This window comes from Tarenaya hassleriana, unplaced genomic scaffold (genome assembly GCF_000463585.1).
Source record: "Tarenaya hassleriana unplaced genomic scaffold, ASM46358v1 Cleome2, whole genome shotgun sequence".
Taxonomy (NCBI): domain Eukaryota; kingdom Viridiplantae; phylum Streptophyta; class Magnoliopsida; order Brassicales; family Cleomaceae; genus Tarenaya; species Tarenaya hassleriana.
In genome coordinates this window covers 2,568,652-2,584,541 of record NW_010965372.1, presented here as the reverse complement: position 1 = coordinate 2,584,541, position 15,890 = coordinate 2,568,652, and the positions used below count along the sequence as shown (strand labels likewise).

General features: G+C 34.4%; 2 protein-coding genes across 6 annotated transcripts; both read right to left on the bottom strand.

Moving 5' to 3' along the window:
• Window positions 1-53: 53 nt before the first annotated feature.
• LOC104811847 (B3 domain-containing transcription repressor VAL1-like) lies at window positions 54-10,437 on the bottom strand. 5 transcript variants are annotated; one of them, XR_002024079.1, is made up of 11 exons: window positions 9,741-9,841; window positions 9,523-9,642; window positions 5,391-5,472; window positions 5,153-5,248; window positions 4,779-4,866; window positions 4,342-4,552; window positions 4,026-4,116; window positions 3,701-3,875; window positions 3,376-3,455; window positions 1,028-2,375; window positions 55-615 (listed from the first exon to the last, which is right to left on the bottom strand). XR_002024079.1 is itself a non-coding variant. In XM_019202334.1 (10 exons), the coding sequence occupies exons 2-9, from the start codon at window positions 9,630-9,632 to the stop codon at window positions 3,391-3,393; spliced, it is 918 nt and encodes a 305-aa protein (XP_019057879.1). In that variant the 5' UTR covers window positions 9,633-9,642; window positions 10,001-10,437; the 3' UTR covers window positions 54-2,375; window positions 3,376-3,390. The 5 variants fall into 5 exon arrangements, 2 of the variants coding, with proteins under 2 accessions (XP_019057879.1, XP_010536997.1); XR_002024078.1 differs by having other exon boundaries at window positions 56-615; window positions 1,050-2,375; XR_002024080.1 differs by having other exon boundaries at window positions 57-615; window positions 2,290-2,375.
• An 831-nt stretch (window positions 10,438-11,268) lies between these two features.
• Window positions 11,269-12,812, bottom strand: LOC104811846. The gene is made up of 3 exons (XM_010538694.2): window positions 12,665-12,812; window positions 12,467-12,521; window positions 11,269-11,586 (listed from the first exon to the last, which is right to left on the bottom strand). The coding sequence occupies exons 1-3, from the start codon at window positions 12,747-12,749 to the stop codon at window positions 11,424-11,426; spliced, it is 303 nt and encodes a 100-aa protein (XP_010536996.1). The 5' UTR covers window positions 12,750-12,812; the 3' UTR covers window positions 11,269-11,423.
• Window positions 12,813-15,890: the final 3,078 nt, after the last annotated feature.

Here is a 15,890-nt window from a genome sequence, read left to right as displayed (position 1 = left end):
TGATAGATCATATAGTTTTTGAAAATTAAAAAGAAAAAGAAAACCAAAATGGCACACCCCTATTTCTAAGAAGAACAATCCAACTCAAATGGAGTCCAAGAATTAAATACAAAAATGAGGGAGGCATATCATCATATGCGACTGACACGTTTCTCTATTGGTGAGAACATGAAAGGTACATATTCATCAACACTGATCCCAGGGGAGAATAGCTCAGCAAAGGGTTTTGGTTGATATCAAATGTAAAACATTTCAAAGGGTTGCTGAATTATTATTATATCTCAAATCATTGTAACCAGATCCCTATCCAGGAAAACGAGCAATGGCTAAGTAAAGGTATTATATCCATGGAGGATCATGTCGCCGGGGACTTCTGCCTTTTCTTTGCTCAGAGGATCATCAGTTGCTGAATCTTCTTTTGGACACAGAGAACAGTATGGTTTGTTCACTTTTCATATACAAGCCAATAGAGATGTGTACCAACAACAGGAAGTGAAAGTTAATGATTCCATTACCAAATCCCACAACTCGTAGAGATTACAGAACCTGTCAAGCTGCGTGCTCTCTCAAGTCTTGCTTCTAATTGTGAAGCAAGTACACCCTCGAAATTGAGGCCTGTAAAAGAGAAAGCATGTAAGAGAAGGACAGTATGCATTATGACATTCACTCACAATCATGCCAAAGAAACAGCATGTAAGAGAAGAGGAGTCAGAAGATGAATTTAACTAGCAAGCTTTGAACAGAAAACAGAGGGGTCCTCCACATCTATGATTCTTTTCCCCTCATATGTCCTCAAAAGAAAGAATGGTTCTAGAGGTAGTAAGGTTTGTAAAACTAAGAAGAAACAAAGCTAATTCATCATCAAGTCGGATTTCACCATCAGTTCACTTACGTCGTTCCTACAAAAGTCGGTTAAACCAAGTGAAGTGTCAGGAAATGGATTCTTGACTTGCTTTAAAATCTAACTCTTTTGTTCTTTTCTGATTCTCAAACCTTCAACTTTCAGTTCACGGCCCGAAAAAAATACCATTAGGGTAACAGATACAAACATAGATTGTAAATGTCAGAATGCAGGTCCAGTTGCAGCAGTCAGATCAGTTATCCAGCTCCTTGTCAAACTTTGCTCTTACATTTATTCTCTGACAACTATAAACCCTTATGGAAATCAACAAAAGCAAAATCACATAATTAGAAAGCAACATAACAGAAAAGCATCATGAAAGGAAATATTCTCTCTATGATAAAAGGAATGTAATATCTTTCCATCTATGCTCAAGAAAAAAGATAAGAACAGTGACCTAAAATACTATAATTCAGGTTCACAATGGTCTGAATAGTGAAGATATGTTTCAGTCCTAAGATTTTGGACAGAGGAAATAGTCTTATCTAGCTTTCCATAAAAGTATGCATTTCATCCTATTACCATCTTAGAGATGGATAAGAACCAACTGTCTGTCTAATGAGATCCTCTGCTAATAAGGTGGATTTTGCTAATAAAGAAGATTCCAAGTAAGACAAAATTTGGCCGCAACACATCATAACCCAAGTGCTGTGTAATGAGTACCATCAGTTCATTAACTTGATGGAAAGAACAACTCATGAACCCCATCAGCAGTTTTCTCCAAGATCCTTCAATCTATCACGTTTTAGTTTGGAAATTGATATAATTCCCTCACTATATTCATTCTACATTGTGTATAATCATAACACTAATCACCACAGCCCAACGTTTTCGAAATTCTGATTAATAACTCATAGGATTCCTCTACCAAACTAACAGCTAATTGAACCTCACTGTCCAGTTAATGTCATTTCACGTGAATTTCAAAGCTTACACCATAAGGTTGTGGTTCTTGAGACCACAACAATCATGCCACTCACTTACACAATCTCTTGCAACTATGTTCTCAATTCCATAGTTCAGAACACCTGTAAACAGTACGGTATGCAAGACACTGCATATATTATAAGGCACTTGTAAGATCACGACCTAGATGCAACTAAAACTAGATCATCAGTCCTAAATGAAACAAACATCACTTCAGCTATGTTTTCACCCACTCTACTGAGATATCCGATATCGGTTCCCACATTGTCAGATTATAGAGTATAAAAACTAAGACCATAATAAAAATGTTTCAAACTCGATAAGGAAACATTCAGAATGTCTACGAAAGCAAACGCCATATGCAGTTTGAAACGTTATCGTTTTGAAATATGACGAGATAAAGCCAATCCTGTTTACAAACATATGGACAATGAGTTGTCTGTAAGATAGATGCACTTAACGGTGAGCAATATGAAGCCACAGAGACTTTTTGAAAGACGCACAGCCATGGACACTGCTTTTGAACTATTGTCGTCGAGCTTCGAATCTGGAGAAAAAACATAGAGAAGTTTCAAACATAGTAAGATTCTAATATCTGCTTGCATAAAAACCCGTACAGCCAAATTGCATGTCAACCACAAAGTCAAAAGTAAATTATATTGCATTCTAAGGTATAAAAGATTCTTGTCATCACTGATGCAACTGACAGAGCATCCAAATAAACCATCTCTATAATTTCACGACGAGGGAGAAAAAACATGATTAGATTCAATTGGTTTAGCAATATCACCAGAAAAAGACATCTCATATAGATAAAGATAGATTCCAACCATGAGCTCAAGAGAAGCCCAAAAAAAAGATTGTCATTTGTAAGACAAATATTAGAGCCTATATCGAATGACATAAAAGCTAACAATAACAACACCACACCTTAATTCCAAGTTTATTTGGGATTGGCTGAATGAATTCTTTTTCTCTATTCATTTCCGATTTTAGGGTTAAGTCCTCCGAAATCATTACTAATCACTTGTTACTAGATGAGCTGAGGTCTACCTCTATCTCTCTTTCGATTTCCTATTCTTATATTCTCTACTTTTCTAACCTGATTGTCTATCGGCCTACGTTTTACATGGCTAAACCACCTTATACGTCCTTCTCGTAATTTCTAATGGCGATATGGTAGAATTTTCCTTTCAACTGAATGAAAAGCTTACAATCGCAAAGAAGCCCCCGTGGTGCAGTAGAATTTCTCTTTCCAATATCGCAATGCATCTACTCAGTTTTGGTTGTACTGTTTCAAAAACCCTTAGCTTCTAATGTATTCCATCACAACTCTAACTATCTTTTGATTCCTCTAAACTCATTTTTTAATACTATATCGTATGCAAACACCATGCACCATAACCCTTTTTTTTGCATATGCCAAGTCAACTTATCTATAACTAAGGTGAAGAGAAACAAAAATGCAAATAAATCTAATTTCATTTTTCCATTATAACAAGAGACAAAGCTATATCGTATGCAAATATCTATTATCTATAACATACCTTCTCCCCTGATTTCTAAGCTGATCCATCAATAAATCCGATAATAAACCTTCTGCTTCCTTCAACCATGTGAAGAGTAACTGAAAAATTTACCCTTCGTCAACCTCAGTTTAAGCCGAAGCAAGGAATACAAACAACAAACTATCAAGGACAAATGAAGATAAATCTTAGAAATACTGTAAAAATTAGTTGAGAACACTAACAAACAATGTTGCCTAATGTTACATGTACTAATGAAGGAGCGTTTGATTTAAAGACCACTAGACTTATGACTTGTACCCAAAGATTACAAGACCACAATTACAAATGGAATTATGGTATTTACCTTTGTCACCAGCCTTGCATTGCCCTTGGGAAATGAAATGGCCAAGCCCTTGAAGAGTGTACATCAGCCGGCTGCCCTTTGGTTCCAGACTGAGCATCAGATTCCAATCAACGCCGTCTTTGTCCTTGACTGCAACAGAGGCCAAAGTTCCCAGAGATAGTTTACAGAAATAAGTCTGCAGCAGTTAAATCAATTGTCAGTCAAAGGGCTCGTAACAAAAAAAATTACAATTGACACTAGAAAAATCATTAGAGAAACCAAGATGATAGGAAAAGAAAATATAAGTAAAATACGAGACCATCTAAAAACGACAAATGTGCTTTACCTCTGCAATCCTTTTTGGTATTGTTATGCTTCCATGCTTAGAATTTGCATCTTTAGCACTTAAGCGTTTCTCAAGGACAAGGACTTTTGAGCTTAGGAGAAGTCAAGGAATCAAATATTCAAATAAAGTAATATATATATATATATATATATTAATAAAATAACGTATCAGGTGCATGTTGTGAGGTGTTCATTAAAGCTAGATCAAGGTTACTTCTCATATTTGAAAAAGTTTAACAAGAAAAAGAGAACTTAGAAGGTTTAGGAGAAGAGAAATTTGGGATAACATCAAACGGGCCATAATATTTAGTGGATACTCAGTGCTGGAAGGAATGCTTCTAGCATTTAACCTGTAGCGAGGGTGCAAGGGGACCCATCCAGATGCATCTGGTACAAGCGCATCCCTTTTTCTTCCCGACGTACCAGAAACGTGAGCTCCATCACCCTGTCGAGAAGCTTCAGTCTTAACGGCTGGATCAGCTGGTTCATCATGGGTGGGAGCAGCTGCTTGAGCCGATGAAGAAGCAACTGCAAGACATGGTTGCTACATTAGCATCAGAGAAACACAACTAAATGTGATCCTTTAAGATATGATGAAGGGAGACAGGTTTCTTCATATAAGTACTGTGATTTGGAGATGGTGGATAAATTTCAACGGAGACATAGATCATGTGAATAGCACCACCAACTTCTAAAATTCCTTACTCTTACTTTGACTAGATATAAAGCGGACTATCTTAAGCATATAAATTACCTGCATCCTTTGTCCCTGAGGGGCCAGCATTAGATCTCTGTAGTATCTTAGTGATGGTAGTGTCCGATGGCAACTCCTTCTTTACAGCCTGGAAGGTAAAATACTGTATCACGTGAGCTTCATGTTTTTCAGGGATGAGGGGATCACAACTACAATTATGCTAAGATGATAACCTAAAAATTGGCATATTTATTCTCCAGAAACAGTGAATAGTTGTCAATTCATAAAGAGAGAATAAACGGAGGAAAACAGGACTTTACACAAAATAAAAATGAACACTTTTCGTGGAAGTAATGCTGCAATAAAAGAAACCAGTAAAATGTATGCAGAAAGACATGAAATGGGAAGTTCGTTATTCGGCACTTCTTTCTTACCGCATCAACACAGTCATGGCAAGCTTTACATATCACGCCATCAAGATCTGTTGTGACATATTGGCCAAAAGAAATGGCACAATTACAGTGAATTACCTGGGCAAACAGAACAAAGGATCAAAAAGAATCACCTTGATAATGAACACGAGAATGATTGGAAAGCCATCTAACAGAAACAAATTGGTGTGGCATAGAAGCATAAGAAACAAAATTTTTCCATGCCAAAGGACAGCATTACCCTATCACACCTCTCGCAAAATGTCCAACCAGAATAGTTTGAGTGAAAAATTTCGCAGAAGGTTCCGTCTTCATATGCAGACCTAGAATAAAGACACTAAATTCTTAGTATTTAATTAACAAAATAGACTGGTGAAAATTATTCGTTCAAATAGCAGCTCTATGTTACTGCAAGACCCAACAACACAAGGAAGCAAAGCAAAGAATTAGGTCCAGAAATAAAATCAACATTTCAACCGTCTCAAAGCGAAAGATAAATGGAAAAGATGTAACAACGAGGGAGTACACATTACTTCCACAAAGAACACAGATAATTTACCAATGTAACTAGAGCTAACAGGGTCAGTAAATTAGTTACATAGCATTAGGTCTCACAATCATTTAATAAGCATCAGGACAAGAATGAATACAGCGGTGTTTTGATGAGTAACACAAGTACGGATTTTTTGCATAAACAACAGAAAAACTGTTAAGGCACATTACTATTGATCAATCCAAAAAGCATTTTTTCCCCACAAAGACACAGATTATCAAGTATAACAATTACAACAAACATTTCTGGCAATAAATGACTAGCTGTTAAAGAATGAAATGAGATCTTTTCAAAACATAAATACGACACCGTTTCCAAAATAAAGACCAAGTAAAAGAAATTAGTTCTTTGGTATTAGGTCTTCGAAAAATGGTGATATCGTTAATAAGAATGAAAAGTAGAATAAAGACACCTTAATATATAAAACATAGAACTTTGAAGTCTTGATTTTATGAAGCAATTCTTGCTAAAAGAACACGGAACACATCAGGTATGGAAATTACAGAAAACAATCGTGCCAAGAGACAATTAGTTGTTAACGAATGAAAACGACGCCGTTTCGTTTCAAAACATTAAGAAAAAAAATAACTCACTATAAACGGCTAAAAGGCCAGTCAATTAGTTACTTTTTTAGGTCTTGGATGAAGAGGATATTGCTTCAATAAGTATCATTACTAGAATTAAAGATTATGTTGTCTTGACAGTTAACGCAAACACGATAACACGATTTTTTCACAGAAAACATAGAAAAACTTTACTGTATATCAATCCAAAAAAGCAATTTCCATTGAAGGCATAGAAATCATTAAGTATTCCAACAAAGCAAACATTTCTGTCATTAATTTGTCACTCAACAAATGAAAACGACATTGTTTCAGAACATAAAGACTTGTGAAAGAACGAAAATCGTATCATTTCAAAACATAAAGACATATAAATAAACTCTCGCTGAAACTGGTTAACAGGACAGATAAATTGATTACTTGGTATTTATTATCAGACAAATGGAATATTGGTTCAATACCAACTAGTACAAGAATCAAACGACGTCGTTTTGACGAGCAATGCTAGCATGATATTGTCACAAACAACATAGAAATATTATGAAGGCACCTTACTACAAGCAATTTTCCCAAGAAAGAAATGGAAGCCGTCAAATATGGCAATTAAAAAGAAAGAGTAGCACTTAAAGAATGAACACGACGTCGTTTCAGAACATATGGATAGATAAAACCATCTTGCTACCGTTGGTAAATGGAAAATACATTTATGTGCCTCTCACGATAAATAGAACAGACATTGTGTTCTAACTAGAGATCTCCTCTCAAGTACAACCGCGTTTGCAACTATTTCAAGGAGGCATATATTGACCCAAGTGAAGAAGGTCCTCCCTTGGGTAATATGGGGTCTACTTCTTTCAAAATGTCGAGGGGCACTATCGACCAAACACATGGTGGTCATTGTCTATCGTGGTAAAACCAAAGCCCCTTTCTGAATCTGGATAAGTTTCTACTATAGATTTGGATAGCCTACACAGAATGTTGATAACAGAGCACTGGCTATTCACATACATCATATTGATGAAAGGATTATTATTAAATTTTTAGCTTGGTATCTCAAGCACAGGCAGAGGGAAAGAAATGTCAATGGTAGTAGGATTTCTGCTTGATTCATCCATTATATTTATATGCAATTAAGAAATGTAAACATTATATTCTTTTTCTTCATCTACAAGGTTCCGATTGATTCTAGTTTTTATGTCAAACCTCAAGTAATAAACAAGAATTACAATCTCTACCACATCAAACATTTACACTTTCATCGTAAGGTTTCCTGATCCTAGAAATATGATATCCACGCCAATGGATTGGCTAAAAGGATTATTCAAAATTTCTTAGATGAGAATAAGGCCTTAAGAGCTACAGTTAACCAGACTTATCAGTCATGGGTAGTAGTGTCAACGGGATCAGGGTCAACACAACAAATCTTGGCACTGGTATTAACTTCAAACTTAAATTAATGGAAGAGTAGAAATAACTGCTTAGTCAATTTTCCGATTATTCATTGCCTTACAGGGAGAGGAAGAAGAAGAAAAAGAATAACTATCGAAGTATCACAAAGCAAGTTTACAAGTGAGTACCTTCTACAGTTGTTTCAGGTTGGTAGGACATAAACTATGAGAAAGTTAAAGGGTTATAAATTTTTTTATACAAAAAGGTAATAAAGAATTTAGCCGAAAAGCAAATGAAAAAAAAAACATAACGTAAGGAGAGATGCACCATCACCGCACCCCCCTCCCCCAAAACCTGACCGTCTCTCTTCAAAAAAAAAAAGTTCACCTGGAAACTAAATTTTGTTTTTTCGTCATAATCGTTAATGAATCGGAAACGAGGTATTACATCTCTAGTTACAAGGAAAGCTCACCCTTCACTTGTCATTCTTTGAAGATTTCAGTAGACGGTTGCATGAACAAAAGAAAAAATTGCATGGTATAGAGGAAAAAGATAAACGAAAGCTTGAGTCGGAATAGAAAACCAAAGTGAGGAGCCATGTGAATGGATCAATAATTCAGATGGAGAGACAAGCCTATAATGAGTTTCAGGACATCTCAATACAAAAACTTTCAACAAAATCTTTCAGTTTCCTGTTTTGATGACTATTATCAGAATAAGAGGGAAAAAAGGGAAAAAAAATAATCGGGTATGACATAATGCAACGGTTATGACATTAATGTAACAATGAAGCTAGATAAATGGTTTTAATCCTCTTACACAAAGATCAAAAGAAGAAATCAAGGGAGAAATGACTCCATATTTCGGGTAATATAGCCTTAATCAATCTTAAATATAAAACTGATGAAAAGGGAGACAAGAAATAGCTCATAAAACCCACGGCATATTTTTCCTTTAATAGGTGCTAACAACAATTCTTCTAATCAAATGTTGACTAACCCTACAGAAAACCATTGGACCATTTCAATTTTCTTTTACGATGGTGCGTAAAGCATAGTCTCATGCCATGAATATAATTGCCTTAACTGAACCGTGATTGTTGTCATCCTTATTTCCAGAAATGACTAAAATCAAAGTGTTGCATTCAGCTATATTACTTCAAAGTTCAAAGAAACTGTTCAAGAGTTTGATGTCTTGTATAACCCTATTTAGAGATCTTCTGCCAGCCAGCTGCTGTTAACTAATCTTGCTTCATAGTGCAATAAAATTAATGCATTTATATTATTGTATTTCTCCAAATCAACATATGATATCTAAATTCCTTGACCTGAAAGAACTCTGGTCTAAACGTCCCCCAGCTTTTACATCTTTTTAATTTTCATTCTATCTTTTGCATAGAGCAGGAGCGATTTTGAAAAGGTTCAACGGAAAAGGGCGATTTTGCACAAAATGCTTTATCCAATCAATATAAACCACCACCTATCTGACGGTAAAACATCAAGACTCCAACCCAAAGGCCAACAGAAATGTAAAAACCCGCAATCCAATCAACTTAGAAATCAGAGCAAAGGCACAGAGCAGGGAAAAGTTACACATAGCCCACAGAGTCTTAAATCAGTTCCATGAAAACAAATTCAGATTTTTCATAAAAGCAGAACATAGAATAAGTCGTTAGACATCCGGGTTACTTGAGAAGGAATCAAAGAATCAATATATTAGCCAATCATCAAATTCTACTCATTAGGTCATCCAAAAAGTAAATCAATCAACTCCCTAAACACAAAACAAAAGAAGATCACACCGTTAAAAAATGAAAAAAAAAAAAATAATCAGAGCATAGTCGACAAGAGAACTTGAACATCAGTTACCAGCATCGGCGGCAGAGTACAGCATATGCTCCCGAATTCAGACGCCAACCTCGGTGAGACACAGCAGTAACCGAATCACAGTTATGGCAGGGGGCACGACGATCAGCCATCGCCAAAAGTCTGCAAAAAGCAAACAATCAGGAAAAATGTAAAAAAGGGTCATCCGGAATTCTAAAAATTGATGCAAGAATCTCACTCAAAATTCTCACTTAACCCACCTGAAACAACAAGGGAGAGACAGGGAGGGAGAGAGAAGAGAGCAGAGGAAAAGAGAAGAAAGCGAAATGAACGAGGGACTGGTAGGCTCGGGAGGAGATTAACACAACTTAACGGAATCACATTTATGGCAGGAGCCACGACGATCAGCCATCGCCAAAAGTCTGCAAAAAGCAAACAATCAGGAAAAATGTAAAAAAGGGTCATCCGGAATTCTAAAAATTGATGCAAGAATCTCACTCAAAATTCTCACTTAACCCACCTGAAACAACAAGGGAGAGACAGGGAGGGAGAGAGAAGAGAGCAGAGGAAAAGAGAAGAAAGCGAAATGAACGAGGGACTGGTAGGCTCGGGAGGAGATTAACACAACTTTGCAAAATCCGATGGATGGGTAAGAGGCAAAGGAGAATCCAACGGTGGGATATTGGATTCTCTGTAAGGAAAACCCATAAAAGGGTTGACAGGAGGGAATTTGCGAGGATAAGAGAGCATTTGAAAAGTTTCCATGCATGGATGAAGAATGTGGACCGAGCGTTTATGGGAGAATCCGCTCGTAATGATTATAGAATGGTTTTTTCTCGTTTTGCTGTTTTGTTGGTACAGAATTGAAGACGAAGACGTAGAAGAAGAAAAAGGAAACATATGGCGAATGTGGCTGTGTAACGCTTCGCCGGAGACGGGGGGAGGTTTTGCCTGGGTTTTTCCTCTTTTTGTTTTTTTTTCTTTCCAATTTTATTGAATTTAATTTCTATTCCCGGTTGTTTTTATTTGGGCCATTTTTTAGAAGGATATATTTTAGCCCAACATAGTATGTCTTTTTGCCATTTTACTAAGGAGAAAAAAAGGAAAAGTTTGTTTCTGAAAAAAAAAATACTCTTCTTTTTATAAGATAACGCAGCAAAAATTATCATTTCTTTGAAAATCTACTATAAATATTAACTATCCTCTATCCGAATAATTTTTGTCTTTTAAAAATAAATATTTTGTGAAAATAAATTTGACGTTAACAAAAAAAATATTTGTTTAAAAACCGGATAATTATCCTCTATCCTCTATTTATTAATTGTAATAAATTATCCTCTATCCTCTATCCGAATAATTATCCTCTATTCCTCTATTTATTATTTTATTCATTTTAACGTTAACAAAAAAAATATTTTGTGAAAATAAATTAATGTAATAAATTTATTAAAAACCAGATAAATTAAAAATGATATTTTAAAATTTATACTTTTTTAGATCCATATAACTAAAAAATTTGTTTAAATTTGTGAATAATTGAAATTGTAATTGGATATTTTTATAAGTTGAAGATTTTTTCTTCCAATGCCTCTTTGGTCGACGGTTTTTTTTTTTTTATTGTTTTAGGAGAAATAGGATTGGAAGATTTTCTGATTATAAAGTGAACGGTTAAACTAAGAGAATAAAATTTTAGTAACTGTAAATTTTCAATAGAAAACACTATAAATAGTTTTAAATAGGTTATTAACTTTCAGAATTTTAATTTTCACAAGGTAAAACAAACATATCTAACCTCATAAACCAGAGGAACTAAAAAATTTGGACCAATCATCATAACGTCTCCTTGATGATGGGGAAAAAACAGAATTACTTCAACCAACATGAAACCAGATACATCTATCTATAACTTTATATGACTTTCAAAATCTTTTTTTTTAACCCAATCACTCGTACAATTTTTTGGCCAATTGAGTTCTAAGGGCTTTGGTTTCACCCTTTGAAACTTTCTCAGCATACTTCTCAGTCATGGCTATAGCCTTAACCATGGCTTTCATCTTCCTCACGTTCTTCGATCTCTTCATCGGTTTTCCATTCTTCGTGTTTCTTCTGGCAAAAGATGAAGAATATATGTTATTCATGTGATGTAAGGATTAAGAAATACATTTCCAAAAATACAAGGAAAGCGCCCCAGCAAGTCGAGAGAAAACATCTAGACGGGTGTTCTAACATGCAGCTTTCTCCGAAAATCCATTCAGACATTACATAAAAGATACGCGAAATAGAATTCTATAAACCTCAATTCATTTGGATCCTAAAGATTCATGGTCCCAAGTGCACTTCTCTCAAACACCTTAGACTAAACTGTCAAATGGTGTACAGTTGACTTGCAGGCAATTCTCTCTTAGTTAGTCTTACAACAGCTCACAACGTATTATCACTAAGTGAAAACATTGACAAGGCAAGGAACTTTCTCCCACGTCTCATGACATTGTGCAGCATAGATTCTAGAGTATATGATTAAGTATGTCGATTGAAAAGCATGGAAGAGCTATGGCCTTGTACTGTGTTGTGTGTTCAGACCAAACACTAGCATAATCTCCTAAGAACTCGACAAAGGGGAAACTCCTACTGCAACTCCTACATGTAGTAACATATAAACTGATGTGGAAACCCTTACTGCAACTATTACAACAGCATAAGTTCCCAAATAGACCAAAACTTTCTATTGAACATGGAATCTCTTGCCGTCGAAAGGCAAGACAATCACAGAGACAAAGCATAAACTCGACCAATTCACAAAACCTTCTTCTGGAAACCTGATCTAATGCCTTTACCCAAACTAATGAAGTTAATCGAAGAAAACATAGATTAAACCAAAGTAATATTCTATTTTTCTAAGGGCTGGTAAACATAAATCCCACTTTAATGCGCAAATTTAGGAGAAGAATATGGAGATCCAGAAGGAGATTAGTTCGTGAACACATACAAGTTATGAGAATCAACAGGCGGCTTCACGTCTCCGGTCTCCGAAATGTCCATGGCTAACGAAAGAAAAGTAAAAAACTAGGGTTAAACATCGAATCCACCAATCACGAGAGCAGTAAATTATCAACTTGTTCGAAGCTAGAATCGATAAAAAAAAACAACCTAGGAAGACCGAAATCAGAACATATGAGGCGCTTACCTTCGGGACGTACGGGGAAGGAGGGTTCAGATACATCCATGGAAACCGTATCGTTTCTCTTCTTCTTGCTCCTGTTCTTCGCCATGACTGACGGTTTCCCTGCGACGACGACGAAGCAGGAGAAGAACGGCAACAACAGAACTCGAACGAAGACCCTAATTCCCAAAGCCCCTTAATACGGGTCGGGTCAATTTATTATTCGGGTTCGTTGGGAATTTTTATTGGGCCTAAATTCTTTGCCAAAATGGCCCATTAAAACCATTTACATTACAACAAAGTGCAGATTACATTACATTAATAACCAAACAATTAAACGAATTCTAACCCAAGGTATAAGTTTTCTAAACTAGAAAAAATCAAATTGACCAAAATGAATGAAAAAGTGGAAACTTTTATTATTTCAATAAAAAACGAAATTAAATCGAATCTAAACCAAACCACATTTAATATAAAATATAAAGGTTCTAAAATTAAAATAAAACCGAACCTAAATATAAAAAGTTTATACATAAGTATCCTCGTGATGAATATGTTGCTCGACTCGGATATAGAAAAAGAGAATAGTACCAAATAATATATAATCTTACACTAATCGAAATCGATTTAAAAATTAAGTCGAAATCGTTTTTACTAAATTCAATTATCACATGTAAAAAAAATAGAATGAAATTAATTTGAAACTGAACGAAGCGGATATAAAAACCAAACTTAAAATATAAATATTTTTTAATAAAATTTGTAATGGGTGGTGGGCCATTAAAAAGATAACATTTTGAAATTTTAAAATTCGTGAATACAAACCCAAGTTACCGTTAAAAGATAAAGAATTAAAGGGATAAATGGGCATAAATGAAATCCAAGTTACCGTTAAACTAAGATAAATGGATATATATGTGTGCGTGTATATATATACTTTTTTAATAATTTTTGTTATTTTTATTGTTTGATATTAATAAATCTTAGATAATTGATGGTATATCATATAAATAAAATAAAATTATTATAAGGTTAACGTTAAAAAAGTAAATTTTTATATTTAAAAATTTATTGATAATTTGTTAAAAATATAAATATTTTTATTATTAGATATAAAAAATATAAATTTTAATAGAATAAAAAAGATATACAATTAAAATTACGATACAAAAATACAAAAATTTTAATGAACTTTATTTTATTTCTATCTTTTTATTAGATAGCATATCGATTCTCATCCATCTTTAAAATATTTATCTTGATCGACACTATTTTGTTTCTTTATATTGTTATTGGGTTTCGGGACAAATTCTGCAAAATTCACGTGACTTGTTAATTTATTTTATTTGATCATTATTTTATATCAAATATCGATGGATCTATTTTATCCATGGGTCCTACGGGTACGGGCCGTGTGAATTGGATTTTGTCGTTCGGCAATTTTTTTGATAACTAGAAAGTTTTCCGAACCTTCAGTCCGACTATATCTCCCACGATTCGAGAACAGTCTGTGTATCAAAATTATCAGATAATTGTACACTTTTTTCCCCAATTCGCGGCTCGAACATGGAACCTGGGATAGAGACGCCCCACCACCTCTCACCGGCTACACCACTCGGCTACGTCCTCTACGTCCTCTTGGGTCGTTCGGCGAATTTACCAAAACCAATTAGATGTTTGATGACAATAATACTTTGATAATGCCCGACAATACGAATTTGATTTCTCCTTTTATTTTTATTGTCGATGATAATTTAATATTGTTTATATAGGTGAAGATGGTATGCTAATAATATTGTTGTTTGCTTTCTTGGGTGAAATGTGGTTTTGTATTGCTTAATAGTATTGTTTGTTAACAGTTACCACATTTTCCCAGTCGTTAGACATCCGGGTTACTTGAGAAGGAATCAAAGAATCAATATATTAGCCAATCATCAAATTCTACTCATTAGGTCATCCAAAAAGTAAATCAATCAACTCCCTAAACACAAAACAATAATTTTAAAATACATAAATGTGAATAGTGTTAAAAAAAAACAAAAAGAATGTCAGATAGACTATAGTTTTCGGACATTAAAATGAGACATTCCGTTGCGGACGTGTCGGGACAAGCCATGCACGACACAACATCACCAGAGCATGCATCCTTCTTTTACTATTAATTTTTTTTTTCATAAATTTTTTTACTCTCCATCACGCCCAATGATGCAAAGCGGTAAACACATCACGTGACCCATTCGGCAAAAGTAAAAAAGAAAAAGTTGAAAAAAGAAAATACCGGACATTTAGACCTATTTTAAATTGATTTTGGTTACATAATCATTCATCCCATCAAAATATGACCGCCTATATTACCTACTTCAGTTCGGTTTTTTTATTTTTACAAAAATAAATATTAATCGGTTATTATATTATATTCAGTTTGATTCGTTTTCGATTCTTATTTAAAAAATTATTTAAAAAAAATCGATTTTTTCGGGTTTTTAAAAATTCAATTTGGTTAGGTTTCGAAAAATTGGTTTTTCTAAAATTAATATCGTTCAGAAGAAGTTTTAGATGGTATGAATCGGATAAAATACCGTATTTTTTTTGTTCGGTTCTGGCCGAACCGAAACGTGCGCCCTACTAATTACCTATGCAATAAGTATTTATTAAATGTATTAATCACGGACACTTGTGTAGTTGATGGAAAAAATCTAAGGTGAGGTAATCATTGTTAGTTTCAAAAATCTTACCACATGGTAATGAATACCTCTAAAGGGTCTTTGGTTAATTTGAGCACTGTGTTTGGTTAGGGGATTAGACTCACAACGGAATAATTGCGAGTTGAATTTGGTTGGAAAGGCACGTAAACTTTTTGGTGACGACACCATCAAAAATTAAATGTTATCCAAATTATTACGTGAATCATCATGGGATGGTCAGTACCGGAATTAAATATATTTATTAATGATTTGAAATTAGTATTTCTTCCTTGTCAACAATTATTGGGCTTTTAAACTGTTGATATATATATATATCCTTGTGTCTCCATTGTTCTAATCGTTAGTGCCCTTTTTCGCACGATTAGCGGAAGCCACGTTATGCGTGGATCCACCTTATATAGAATGGGGTAGCTAATTAAAAAATATTAATTATTTTTATAAATTTTGTAATGTTACCGATAAAAATGTTAAATTACCCCATAAAAATAAATTTATTACCTTCAAATTAAATGTATAAAATTTTACCCACTTTCATAATTTTCTAT

Bases quoted from the DNA above. Each gene is read 5' to 3' on its own strand.
- LOC104811847 (XM_019202334.1), bottom strand. From the start codon at position 9,632: ATGGCTGATCGTCGTGCCCCCTGCCATAACTGTGATTCGGTTACTGCT. The intron at 4,553-4,778 runs GTAATTTATATG...CATGTCTTGCAG, and splicing joins CTCAGGGACAAAGGATGCAG to TTGCTTCTTCATCGGCTCAA. The intron at 3,456-3,700 runs GTAAATACCATA...TAAATTTTTCAG, and splicing joins ATGCAAGGCTGGTGACAAAG to TTACTCTTCACATGGTTGAA.
- LOC104811846 (XM_010538694.2), bottom strand. From the start codon at position 12,749: ATGGCGAAGAACAGGAGCAAGAAGAAGAGAAACGATACGGTTTCCATG. The intron at 12,522-12,664 runs GTAAGCGCCTCA...TTCTTTCGTTAG, and splicing joins CTTCCCCGTACGTCCCGAAG to CCATGGACATTTCGGAGACC. The intron at 11,587-12,466 runs GTATGTGTTCAC...ATCTTTTGCCAG, and splicing joins CCTGTTGATTCTCATAACTT to AAGAAACACGAAGAATGGAA.